Source organism: Stigmatopora argus, chromosome 7 (assembly GCF_051989625.1).
Source record: "Stigmatopora argus isolate UIUO_Sarg chromosome 7, RoL_Sarg_1.0, whole genome shotgun sequence".
NCBI lineage: Eukaryota > Metazoa > Chordata > Actinopteri > Syngnathiformes > Syngnathidae > Stigmatopora > Stigmatopora argus.
Genome location: NC_135393.1, coordinates 10,358,867 through 10,372,627, shown reverse-complemented (window position 1 = coordinate 10,372,627; position 13,761 = coordinate 10,358,867). Strand labels below are relative to the sequence as shown.

Sequence of the window (13,761 nt, the reverse complement as noted above, 5' to 3'; positions counted from 1 at the left end):
ACAGCAAAATTCACACATGATGCTTAAATAATTTTATTTGATTGTAAAGGACTACACATCATGCTTTGAATTTGCAGATTTTGTAGGCTGTGCATGAGAGCATTATAGCTGACTGGCCTAGAGTCAGTTTGCACAGCAACCTATTTGCCAACCAATCACATGACATGGACTTGCATTCACAGCTGTGGATAATTTAGTCTTCAATTACCTACCATACCCATAGAAAGCAAACAACTAGTTGCTCACTATACCAGTGAATTAAACAATGGCATCATTGTGATATGTGCTTTAAACAGTAAAGAAAGAATCCTAATATGTAGTATTTCATAAACAGGTGGAGACTAATGATATCCTCTGTTGGAATCTGTTGAGATTGCATTTTTTTTCTACTTCAGCAAAATCAGTTTTAGGCTTTGTTTGTACCTTCTTTGAAATCAGGAGCAGATCTGAAACTAACAATACCAACATGTCATGATTCAAGACTCTTAAGGTGAGTATTTTCACCAAAATATTGCCTGTGTTAGAATTACAATAATATCATGAACAGTATATCCATGCCTCAAATAGTCTATTTGGACAAATCCTTAAAGTTCATTTATCTAAATGATGAAAACCAGAGTTGAGCAATCTCTGTAGTGTTCAATCTATACAAACTGTATTAACTTGTTGAGTCTGAGCCAAGTCAGATCATTGATATGATATTATTCAGATCACAGATGCTTTATACAAGCATTTTAGTGAAGGTGACACCACTTGATGACTTAGATTTAGTGTTGTTGTATTTTCCTGTTGTGGCATAGCACAATTTAACTTTATGACATATGCTTTGTTATATATATATTTTAAGTAAATAACAATAACTGCCTTGTGTTTAAAAATAACTTGTTTTTATTTGGAATGACATTGGGTTAGTATTTAATTGGCGATCCAAATAAAATCCAGTTAATATTTTAAGCTTTCTCAGTGAAAATATGAAGCATACAAAGGCAATCATGAGTCAAGAATCAGAATTGTTTTCTACTTTGCAATAAGCACAGCCATATAATTGAATTTTTTTTACCACAACAGCAAAAAAAAAACAGGTCAACAGAAATGAATTTTTCAGAAAATATGGTACACATGTAAAATACAAATGATTAGCCTTTATATATTTTTTTCTACATTTAACAGCAACAATTATAGTACAGATACAAACAATGTGCTTTGGCCACTAGAGAGCAGTGTCTGTTCTTTTGTCGAAATGGAGCCGTGGTTCATTACTCGTGTTGAGACGAAATTTAATTCTCTACATACCGTGCAGTGAATAGAACAATGTTTGTCACATGCAAGGCGATGACACATTATTTTTATTTTTTGAAGAGGTGACAAAAGTTTACATATTCAATTAAAGTAAAATTATAGTGAAGTAACCTAGATGTCACTTGCATATTGCTTGTAATAAGATGCGCGAAAAAGGGTTGATCTTTTTCACCCTGTGTTTCCACAGCGTGGTAAACTGAATGATAAATTAGCTAGTAAACATGAAAGAAACATTTCTGTATTCTTTACATGTGCAGAATGTTTTTTTTTTTTTTTACTTACACCCGATTTCTAATGTGGATATTGGCGCTTTTTTGGCTAAGAAAAATCTCCAATAAGGTCATAGGTAGGGAATAACTTGCTTTTCTGAATCAATTTCCATCATCTTTAATCCTGACTGGTTAATTTACCTCCTTGCTTCTGTTTTGCTTTTGGTGTTTTGCCTTTTTGACCAATCTCTCTCAAATGTGGTTAATGTTACCTCTTTCTAATGTTTGTTGGCTTGTTATTTTTAAAAGTATGTCATCATCCACATCGGAAAAAAGTAATGAGCAAAATAAGGAGTACATAGCATATTTGTATTCAGATGTAGTTGGATCCACTCTAAAATGTCATTAGTACGCATGTATTATATGCTCCCCTAATTTGCTGTTCTCACTATTCGTGCTTATAAAATAATACTTATCTGTATAGCTATTCAATTTGCCTTGTACCTAGATATGTGAACCCCTCATAAATTGTGACAATGCACATTAGTCTTGAGAAAATATTCTAAGTACGTAATTGAATCTAGACCCCAACTGCCCTCTAATGTAAGTATGGCAACCAAAAGCAGTGATACGGACAATAAGAATTTAGGTTCGAAATCAGTGACACTTTATTAAAAGACATGGCGGAGTGTTTAAAAAAACTACTTGGACATAAGGCCATTTTAGAAAGGTGTTGACTTAAACAACTGACTGCGATTTATCCAACCTACGATCATCCTCCGAGTATCTCCGGAAGGTTTCCCCCAGCAATGGCTCCAATGCCTCAGCTGAGCGGTAGGATCGAGCTCGCACTGCACAGGCGATCACTCCACCTACCATGGCCACCACAAGCACCGCCGCAACAATGGCAATGGTGATGATCTCAGACAGTGTATAGGCGCGAACTGTGGTGAGAAAATAGGCAAACAGTGGTCACTGGATGCTCATGAGTCTTGGGTTTGTATGTTTGTACAATATATTTCCCACCTGGCCACTGAACCTCGTAGGTGTAGCCCAGGTTTTCTGGAGCTGCCACAAACATTTCTGCGTTTGTGACAGGAGGCCAGAAAGGAACCATGTTGAATTGCCGGTTGTGTCCAATTGGGGCATTCTCCTCAGGATAAACAATCTCGCCTGAAAAAAATCATTAAATTCAGATCACTTGCACTGCAGTTCAACTGATACTTAAAATACAAATTTTAATAATTTCAACTATTTGATAATTTGAAATATTTTACATAATTTTAGGGAAGGCAGCAAGCAGGCTGTTCTAATGGTTAGCCCATCTGCCTCTTAGTTCTGAGATCAAGGGTTCAATCCTCAGTGGGCTTTGAGATTCCTGTGTGGAGTAAGTTCTCCCTGAGCCACTGTGGGTTTTCTCTGGGTACTCCAGTTTCTTCACACATCCCTAAAACATGCGATCTCTAAATTGTCCCTAGGTATGACTGTGAGCGTGAATGGCTGTTCATCTAATTTTGCCCTGTGATTGGCTGCCCACAAACATAGGATGTCCCCCTCCATTACCCATAGTTGGCAAGAATAGGCTCCAGCACCCCCGCAACACTTGTGAGGATAAAAAGTATGGAAAATGAATAATTCTAGAAGGGAAAAGAGGGATAATAATGCAGCAGATAGGATTCAAATATGTATAAAACATTAGTGGGCCATATTAAATTACAGAGTAAGGCATCTCAGAAACACATGCATACATTTCCCCCAGTTTTACGGTGATACTGTATCTGGATTGGATATTACCTGGCTTGTGCCTGCTAAGCCATTCGTCAAAGATAGCATCAGTGAAAGTGTGCAGCAGAACGAAGATGGGATCATTAGGTGACAGGTGAGTCTGTCCGCCCGTGCCATTTAGAAAGAGGTGGGCCAGATTGTGGAGGCTGCGGATCACTGGATCGTACATCCCCTGGGGAGCGCTGTAGCCTTTGGAAAAAGAAAAAAAAAGTTGTTTACACATTACAGGCGTAATTATCCTTAAATGAGAATATGGATGTGAATGGTTGTTGATCAAAATATGCATCGAAAAAATTTGGTTTTGACTGGCTAGCTTTGTTGTCTAGATTGTCAAGTGAAGGCTTGTGTAGTTAAAATGGGGTTTATTTAAGACTGAAGTAATAAAAACCTTGATTTGCATTTTTCTTAAAATAAAATTGCTGTGGATTTTTTTTCTTCCAACATTTGTGTCATTATATATGCCCACTGGGTGAGAATTGTATCTTTCTATAGTTAATGTCTTGCAAAGTATTATACTTGTGACCTTTCTCCTCAATAATTGTAAGGCTGTAGCCTTTCGATGTGACCTGTGTGGATTGTGCTTTATATAATGGAAGGTTGCAATGCAAATGAAATCCACTTTGTTTTCCTCTTTAGTCAGAGGTTTGATGAAGTAATCATGACGCAATGCTGCACACCTTCAATTGAGTTTCTGAAGCTCTCGGAAGAGGTGGAATAGTAAGGGGGTGTGTCAAAGGTGTTTAGCTGCAGACAGTCCAACACATCCTGGGGCTCGGGCAGCCTCTGCACTAGGGGCCGTGCAACATTGCCTGCTGGGTTTCTCCTTATTGGGCTGGTTTCTGTGTCTGGCAGTGAAGGATACAAGGTCAGAGTTAGATTTTTCCAGCAAGCACAGCACAAAGGCAAATGATGACTACCATCTAGCTGGAAGCAATGATTGCATTCAAGGATTTTTCGAACGGAGGCACTCAAACTGCAGTTCAGATCCAGGCCAGTGGTCCCAACAGAATAGAAGAGGAAGGGGATGTGATGAGTTCTGTTGTATTATTCAACAATTTTCTAATTCTATGAGGGAGACTAGACTAGTTTGATCAGTCTTTACGATGACAGCACGGTTATTATTCACTAAATTTTAACAACAGTGAGCAGGAGCTCTGTGAAGTCTCTTTGCAAGTAAGACCTCCTTCTTGTTTTCCTACCCCTCATCCCCGTTCTTCCCTCACATCACACACAACGGTGCAATCAGCCGGCAACATAATAAGTTGTCGGCAAAGATGATTCCCACAGATCAAAGTCTGCCAGTTTTCTCTCTGACAAGCACACGCAGAAATGAGACAACCCCCCGTAACCTAGTTAAGGAGAAGTTGCTTGTTGATGCTGAAAATACCGAGCCTGTCGTGACTCTCCATGGGGATTAACCAGACACATCAGTCATGTCTCACAATTTGACCTGCCTCCAAATCCCTCCAGTTTTCTTGTACATTTGCCATTGGACTGAAAGAAGCAATTATGCGAACACCAAGTGGATTGATGTTTAGGATTATTACACAATATGACATAAAAAGAAATAGTTGTATTTTTAAATTGGGAGCCACGCGTCTGATTCCAGGGTTGTAAATCTGGTACCGGCGTAAGGGAAATTCCAATCCATGCAAATCTGATCACCTAAATCTGATTTATTTCACACAGTTACCTTTGTTCTAGTTTCTAATGCCAGAAACTATTCAGAATGGCTGCTAAATAACAAAGAATGACAGAATGTTTAATGACAGATTGAATTAAAGCACTTTCAAGTACTTTTAACAGTGCATTCGCTATATTGTAAAAGTTTATTATTATAAGCTATTATAATCCAAAAATGTTGAAAAAAGGAAAGTGGACTGCTTCTTGGATTTTGAAAATAGTATTTTATCTTTTTATCCAATAGGTTTAATATAGAAAATAACTTCAATGAAATTGGACATTTTCAAAAACACACCATGTTCACACACACATGCTATTCTATGATCCTTATAAAGTGTGATTTATGGTTGTGTGTGTATGTTAAGATTCTCTCGCTACGTTTGTCCAAACCGTGCAATGTAGAGAGTTGATTTTTTTTATGGTGGCCAGAAATGGCTGTCGGATCCTAATAGATGAGTGATTGAATATCTTCACCTTCTCTAAGTGCAGGCTTGTGTCCAATAAGTCCAATAATTCGCCCTTTTTTTCATTAGTGCAATGTACTCCCACTGATAATGTAGTGTTTTACATGGCTTAGGTCTGTGCATCTAACGTGTATGTGCAGTATGTCGGTGCGATTGACTGAGTAACCAATTCATATTCCACTGGGATATGAATGGATGCATATTGTATGTATTACAATGCATACCGCATGAAAGGGTCCTAATAGGTTATCGAAAGCGTTTTTTTCTTGCAGGATGATTGGGTTTTCACCCTTAAAGACTGACTGAGATGCTCAGTAAATCAAAAGACACTCCATGGGGATAGAAGAGTCAGCTAAGGTGGTTCTACTATGTCGGATGCTTCACTGAATTTTTGTGCCCACTGGGATAGGATCTCGGGGCAATATTAAGAGACTAGAGCTATTGCGACTATGTCTCATATCTGCCAAGCGTATACTTCTCTGTCCTCACAGAGGGACTCAGGTGGTGCCTTGAGACAGTAAATTCTGGGCATTCCATCTTTAACTTCTACTCCCGTGACCCGGATAAACAGAGTAAAAAGTTTGGAAATAGTCTCTTTTTCCTGAGTTTGGATTCCTAGGAAAACTAACTTGGGATTTGAGGAGCTGATAACTTCGGGAAACCCGGGTGTAAAATAACGAATTGAGTTTCTGACAGACTGCAGTAATTGTGAGCGATTTCAAACACAGCACAGCAGCTAGGGGGTAATATTTATAGCAGCTTGTGTCGTTCATGCTCTATTTATGAGGTGGATGCCCTCATTTTGCTGCATCAACACACTACCTTACACAGCGAGGTATCGCAAGATCGTAAGTAAGCTCCTTACTGTTGCAAATTGTGCCAAAAGTGTCGTAGTCTTCCACGCTCTCGCAGACCACCCTCCACTGGGCGAACACCGAGTTGGGGCTGATGGAATTCATGTCAAAGGAGCTCCTGGCACCCAAGAGGTCATCAGTGCAAATGTCGCAATCGCTGCCTCCAATGGCAAAGTTCCAATAGGGTAGCGCAAAGGATGAATCGCCCAGCATGTCCTATGTAATATATGATGAATGGAGAAAAAAAACAAAGCTGATATTAGGTCCCAGTTCGTGTTTTTTTGGTTTGTTTGTTTGTTTGTTTGTTTGTTTTGCAATATCAGATGATTTGATTCTCATCTAATGAAATCAAAACAAGTGTATAAACAAAACACCTTTGTAAAACTAATAACGATTACTTTTAAATATTTTTTTAGACGGATAATGGTATCTGACTAACACAGTCCCTGGTGGGATACATTTTGGTTGTGTAATTTTGGACAGAGCTCTAAAATTGAATCTTACTTGATCTCATTATATTAGATTTTTGTGGTATTATGGTGTGTATTGTCTCCATGTTTCCCTGCCTCTGACATTTTTGCATTATGTTCATCCATGATGTCATTTGGTAATTTACTATACCCACTTGCATATCTCTTTCCAGTTGTAGCAGATGAAAGCGATGCCAGGTGACAAAACCTGGGCCCTCATGGGAAAAGTCAACTCCTCCAAAACTAGCTTGTCCTGGGCCCAGGAAGGTCTTACTGACTGAGTAATAATGACTCCAGACAAAGTAGTTATAAATAGTGATGTTCTCAAATTGTGGTGTGTTGCCATCTGGCCCAAGTATCTCCTGGTACCTAAAAATGAGAACAAGAGGAGGATGAAAATCAGCTCTTGCTTAACAATAACATCCCTGGATAAATTGTGTATGATTTAAGAACCTTGTAATAGTTTGGTCATTGGCCTGTATAAAAATATTTTTAATAACCACAGTCACTGGCATTTGAGGCATCAAGGGTTTTGTTTTTATGTCCAGGTCAAATCAAGACTTATATGATTTTGCACCATGTGAGGACCCTGTTTAGATGAGCTGTTGGTAATTTGAAATTTGAACCATTATGTTTTGTACTGGCACAGGCATGATCATTAGCTGATTCATTGATAGGCAATGAACAGTAACTTTTGAATTCCCTGCGAATGTGGTGTTTTAATGGGACACTGAATCAAAAGCCTTTCAGAGTGTATTGGGAGTTCACTTTGGAGGAGAAAGTCAAACAATTTGAACTCACTGCAATTGAAAACAGCTTCAAACATTTATGTACTGTTACTCCTAGAATTATTCTACCTGCAGCCTGTAGAGATAAATCTGTTTAAATTCCCCAAGAAGAAATGAATAACTTTTCATGTTAGGAAAATCTAATGTTGAACATAAACATAAATACCGTCGTGTACAGATGACAAGGTCAGGATGGATTGTCCTCTTTGCCTGGTCCAGTGCATTGATGAATGCTTGTTTTCCAGTTGCACTCATTTGCATTAAATTTCTCCTCACTATCACAATGTTCATGGAGGAGAAAGGAGAGTAAGATTATTAAAGATTAAAGTGTATATACAAATTATATCCAGAAAATTAGAATACCCAAGTCTTCCCCATGTCTGAATGCTTCTGAGCCAAGCTAAGACTGACTTCTTAAAAGCTCAGGACCCTTTTGCACGTGTTTGGAATTACTCGCCTGACAGAACTGGACTCTTTGAACTAACACAACAAAGCTTTTCACAGTATTGTGATTTTCAGAATGTGATGGTCTGTGGTTTAATAAGATGAAAATTTTGATCAAGGAACTGCTTGTGATCTGATTGTCAATTTATATCTAATTGAGCAATAAGATTTGTTGGTGTCATATTTTATGTCAGGTTTCCAAAATGAAATGACTTTTACTTGATAATCCAATTTTTCGGGTAATACCTATAATGGGTGTACATATTTTTTTAGGTCATTGCTCTTTGGAGGTTAGTTTTCAAAGGTTGCTCCAGAATTTTGAACAGCACGTTCTATAAAAATCCTACAAATGCATCAGCTTTACAGATGGTATTTTATGTGAGGCATTTTTCGTTTTAGGGATTATGGCTATTTCAACAAATGATACAATACTAAAGATACTTGTAACTATGTAGTGACACCATTTGGATTTTACAACCAGTGATTAGTTGGGGCTTCTATTTTATGGTAATTACTTCAGGAGAAGCAGTTTTTATGTAACCAAGCAAAATTTCGTCCTTTTCTTTTTACCGACAGAGATCCTCTGGTCACAGTTTGGTCCAGTCAGCCCATGTCGACACCGTCCGCAGTTGTAGCCGCTGAAATTCCCATTACACAGACATGAGCGGTTGAAGAATCGCAGAGGCCACCTCTCTCGGTCATCCCGTCCCGCGTAAGGGTACTGTGGTCCATGGCGGCGGTTATCTGCAGCAATGGACACACACTGACCCCGTCCTGTGCTGGAGCCACACTCATCACCAGCTTGGCCTGACAAGGAGGGGCAGCATTGGCCACTCTGAAGCCCTTCTGGGGTGACGCACTCTCGGGGGAACTGGCCCAGAGTCATTGTGATGCAAAAAGTCACCACCAGGAGACATGGGTTCCAAATGCTTGCCACACAAAACAGGTGAGAAAAATACCCGTCTTGTTAGTGTGATAGGAAAATGGTATTTTAAAGGGAATAGCACTGAGTACAGTGCGGATCTATACTCGGGTTGTACTCTTAATATAAATTCATTTATCTTCACAATGGGTCAATATTAATGGAAAGAATATATTCCATATCCTAAGGAACAGTCTGTGCCATGGAAAGAAAAAGGCCTCAGTAGTTGATGGGGATAAAATGGCCTAGAAACTCGATTTAAACTGCGAGTCAACTCAATAACAGATGAAGTGTCATGCGGACAAATTAACAGTAATTTAAGATGACAGTAGTGTCCTATTTTTTTTTATCGCTACCCGGAATGAGGTTCTTCTTTTTAACTGTACATGGATTAAAAAAAGGAATGGGTACCTGTTTGTTACAATTTATTTTGTACATATGCATGTATATATTTGTATATATGTAGCAGGACTACACAAATCTAACAAAATAGCTTGTAACAAACAGGTACCCATTCCTTTTTTGTCCTCTTATAGTTAAAAAGAAGAACCTCATTCCGGCCGATTCGTCCTTTTGTCCTTATTTGAGTTAAAGTTTTTGTAAGAGAGCTGAAATATGTGCTTATTTTAACTCAAATAAACTAATTTACTGGATGTTCTCATTTACTAAATACTCTTTAATATTAGGGCACTTCTGAAATGTCTTACCAAAGGTGGTATGAGCCATTATTCATAATTCAAAGTGCAATTAACTTCCAACTCTCAGGAAATCAGACCCATTTAAACTGGAAATTACTATATATTTTTTCAAATGCATGGGCAGGCAAAAGATCTACCATATACTATAAGCCCTTCTTATACACAATGAGAGAAAACACAGCGAAATCATGAAAATAAAATAAAAGAATTTTTAAAAGGCGGGGGGTTTTCTTACCCGTGAGTGTGCATCTTGATCCTCTTGGTACGACCAACTCTAGCCCCAAAGGAGTTAGTTCATCCTGGTCCTTTGTCTTAAATAGCTAAGGAGCGCATGACTGGACCTTATTGTAGTCTCTATTAGCACCCCACCCACCATGCATACACAGTGCAGATGGACAAAGTGAAAACCATTTATACATACAACATTTACACTTGGAGAACATTTTTTTTAATAATACAAATGCTTACAATAATTCATGTTGTAAGATATGGTACTAAAGTCACTATGAGCCATAGACATTGGCATACATCCTTCCATGAATATTTACAAAATACTGTCCTTTGCACACGCACACGCATACACTATGATAACGAGGAAGACAGAGTTTATAAAAACAAATATATATCTAATTGAGTTACCATGTTTTCTAAAAAGTAGTTAGTTTTTATAAATGTATGTACATTGTATGTATAAATATAAAACCATCATTGTAAAGGAAATTTGGTAACTGGAGAAAACTTACAGAGCATACCAGTTGGGTGTTTCACTGATATTTGTGCACATTAATGAGTGATTGCTAGCTCATGAAGCACTTTGGGCACTGTAAAGGTGTTAATAGAGCCAGTATAGCAGTGGTGGTCCGTGCATTTTCTAGTAGCGCCTTCAACGGGTAAAATCCACTTCCTAGCAGCATTTAATGATTAAATACAAATACTGGAGCTTTTCAGACATTACAACCGGGCCGGGGGGTGATTTTCCCGGGAAAAAGACAGCGATGGACGTCAATGACAAAATGGCAAAAATTGCACTAAAATGGGGTAAAATCCACTTCCTAGCAGCATTTAGTGATTGAATACAAACACTGGAGCTTTTCAGATTTTCAGAACTGGGCCCGCAGTTGAAATATTATTTAGGAATATACCCATATTTTACTCAACAAAAATCATTTTTAACTGTCAACAATATCCATCCTCCTTTCTTTCTTCCTTCTTTCATATCACCATCGAAGCTAATGCTGAAAGTTGAGCCTGTCCTGTCGAATTTCTGGCATAGTCGGTCTTGAAAATGGCTTTAAATGAACACAACAATATATTTGCTTGTGCAGCACGCTCCAGATACAGTTTGGTAGCTCTGGCTAATCACTAGCCAATCCTAGTTGGTGAAAGTGATGACGTATCCCTACGCCTGCGACAAGGCATTGTGGTGTTGCCAACTCAAAATCTGATTGGTTAAAGCAACAGTCTTATCGACGCTTGTTTAATGCAGCAGACCCTGCAGAACTGATTGTGAAGGCCTTGAGGCAGATTTCTGACCCTGGCAACAAATAATGGCTGACATGTGATTGGTTAAATGCTTCAATATGAAAACACACATCTGGAAGCAGTGCAACCAGGGGGAAAAGCAATGAAAGGAAGCTAACAGACAATTTGGAATTATTTCATAAGTATTGATGGACAAAATATAATATATGATTCAGATATTTCTTAGGCCAGCAGAGAAGGCCTTGAAGGCCCTGACGGCCCGCCACTGCAGTATAAGACCTCCATTTAATGCAGGCTGTGCTGCTGCCACGTAAGACTCTGCCCTACCTAATAATACTGTTTGGTGCTTTGCCCAAGGACACTTCCACAGTAGGCAATTGAAGCCAGGATCAAACCACTGACCCTTGAGTGTCTGGATGAATATTAGTTCTTATGTGAAGTGGCTTTTTTTTAAAACAAATGAGTTACTTGACAAGACACCGGCACAATGTGGTTTATTGTCAATATTGCGCAAATTTTACAAGGTGACATAAATGTCAGTTGTTATGAACAATATAAATCTGATTTTCAAATGTCATCTTGGTGGCTTTCAGGCTAGAGTATACAAGACAAAGAAAGTCCTTTAAAATGTTAACAAAACAAGACAAAATTTTATTATTACACTATTCCCGTGCCAATAGCTTCCTAGGCATGATCACATGTGGAAAATGTGATCAGATGCCTCCCCTCCTCCTCAATGGATTTAGAGAAGAACAATCATGCAATTGCTCTAACATACCGAATACAAGCTAAAATGATATTATATTCCATGTCAGAATCAAGTAGTTAGGGTTCAGTTTGATTACTCTTGAACAATTTACAATACTTCGTGAGGTGCTACATTCAGAAAACGAGTCACAAGGGGGAATCACTTTAATCAAAACATAGGAACACCAAGACCTCCCTAAAGCATGGAGTGCCTGAGCTCTTGTGAGGAATCTAGCTGCGGTCAAATGTTGGCTGATTCCTCCGTGGAGCCGTCTGTGAGGTTCAACATGCTCATCATATGCTCCTCATGTGCTCATGTGTGTTCTGTTCGGTTTGTTGGCACGTCACAGAGGCTTTTTGCTGCAATTCTGTCAGTGATTGGAAAAAAATAAATTAATATGATATAATATATAATATAATTTAATATATAATATAGTATAATATAATATATAATATAATTAATATAATATATAATATAATTAATATAATATATAATATAATTAATATAATATATCATATAATTAATATAATATATCATATAATTAATATAATATATCATATAATTAATATAATATATCATATAATTAATATAATATATAATATAATTAATATAGCATGCCATTCGGTGTTCTGTTCCGTTTGTTGCCGCAATTCTGTCAGTGATTGGAAAAAAGACGTTAATATAATATAATATGATTAATATAATATAATATGCTTAATATAATATTATTAATATAATATAATATGCGTAATATAATATGATTAATATAATATAATATGCTTAATATAATATGATTAATATAATATGATTAATATAATATGCTTAATATAATATGATTAATATGATTTAATTAATATAAGCATTACTGTATGATATACCTTGCTTCCTTCCTGACGAATGTAGTTTAAACTATTGCTGTCACGTAAAACGTATCTGCCGGAGATTACTGTCATTTTTTTTTCAATGTTACATACTGCCTTATATAAAACAGGACAAAATATGATGAAACTAAATATCTTATGTAGGTAAAAAAAGAATAGATTTCTTAATTTCACATTGGATTTAATCCCGAATGAAAAGAGTTTAATTGGCTGGAGAAGATGACAACTGGAGTGTTTGCATTCTTCTGGTGTTTTTCTTTTCCTCCAGCAGTTATTCACTCATCTTTATCATGTTTATTCATCCAAGATCTCAAGCCATCACATGCATGATACACTGAGTAGGAGCCTCTGGCATTCATAATTTTGTGACAGCTAAAGGGGGATCAGCTGAGAGGGTCATAAATGGACCTCTGCAATTGAAATGGACAACTGAAAACACTTATTTCCACTCAAAGTCAATTACCAGCAAGGAGTAGACAGACTGGTCATAATAAATGGGACATAACAAATAACATAAAAATAATAAGGCCACAATGGTGTCTACATGATTTTATTCAATGAGAAATGAATGTGCTCGAAATTCTTCCGTTCAGATGATGAGCAAGTAGAGAGCGCTTAATGAAAAAAATTAAAAGCATTATAAACATACTGTAACATACTGTTGAGGGTCCCCATTTCCTGCATGAAGTGTGTTTTCACTGCTGTCTCCTCCAGTGGTCAGCTCTGGTTCAACACACCCTTTCTCAGATGAGTGTTGCGTTGCCTGGCTACTGCAAAACAAGTACATTGACAAGTAATTGTTAACACAAGACCCTCACAGTGAAACCTAATTCATGCAGGAAGATTGATGTTATGTCAAAAAGTAATTGTATAATCAAAACAACAGTAACAGCTACATTTCAGGTGGTTGGTTCCAGTAGAATGGTAAGATGTTTTTCTCTTGTTTTCTTATTTCAATTTGAGTAAAAATAATACAAAATGTTAAAATGTAGAACTGAACGGTAAATAAATAACTCCACGTGATTGTGGGGGGA

General features: G+C 37.4%; 2 protein-coding genes across 2 annotated transcripts in view; one reads left to right on the top strand and one right to left on the bottom strand.

The window, feature by feature from the left end:
• Window positions 1-236: 236 nt before the first annotated feature.
• The window catches only part of LOC144077831 (receptor-type tyrosine-protein phosphatase delta-like), a 177,924-nt gene continuing 164,399 nt past the window's right edge, over window positions 237-13,761 (top strand). The window contains exons 1-2 of the mRNA XM_077605852.1: window positions 237-490; window positions 8,573-8,942. The gene's annotated coding sequence lies outside the window, so the exon portion shown is untranslated. The remainder of the gene's footprint in view (window positions 491-8,572; window positions 8,943-13,761) is intronic.
• LOC144077834 (5,6-dihydroxyindole-2-carboxylic acid oxidase-like) lies at window positions 2,153-9,967 on the bottom strand. Its single transcript, XM_077605873.1, has 9 exons — window positions 9,852-9,967; window positions 8,567-8,925; window positions 7,719-7,827; window positions 6,920-7,133; window positions 6,306-6,510; window positions 3,971-4,138; window positions 3,303-3,482; window positions 2,535-2,681; window positions 2,153-2,452 (listed from the first exon to the last, which is right to left on the bottom strand). Exons 1-9 carry the CDS (start codon window positions 9,863-9,865, stop codon window positions 2,247-2,249), a joined length of 1,602 nt encoding a protein of 533 aa, XP_077461999.1. The 5' UTR covers window positions 9,866-9,967; the 3' UTR covers window positions 2,153-2,246.

What these genes read in the sequence shown, in the direction of transcription:
- LOC144077834 (XM_077605873.1), bottom strand. An exon ending in CTTCAGAAACTCAATTGAAG is followed by an intron (nt 3,483 to 3,970) that starts GTGTGCAGCATT and finishes CTTTTTCCAAAG; the next exon opens with GCTACAGCGCTCCCCAGGGG. An exon ending in GCTTAGCAGGCACAAGCCAG is followed by an intron (nt 2,682 to 3,302) that starts GTAATATCCAAT and finishes GATTTTTTTCAG; the next exon opens with GCGAGATTGTTTATCCTGAG.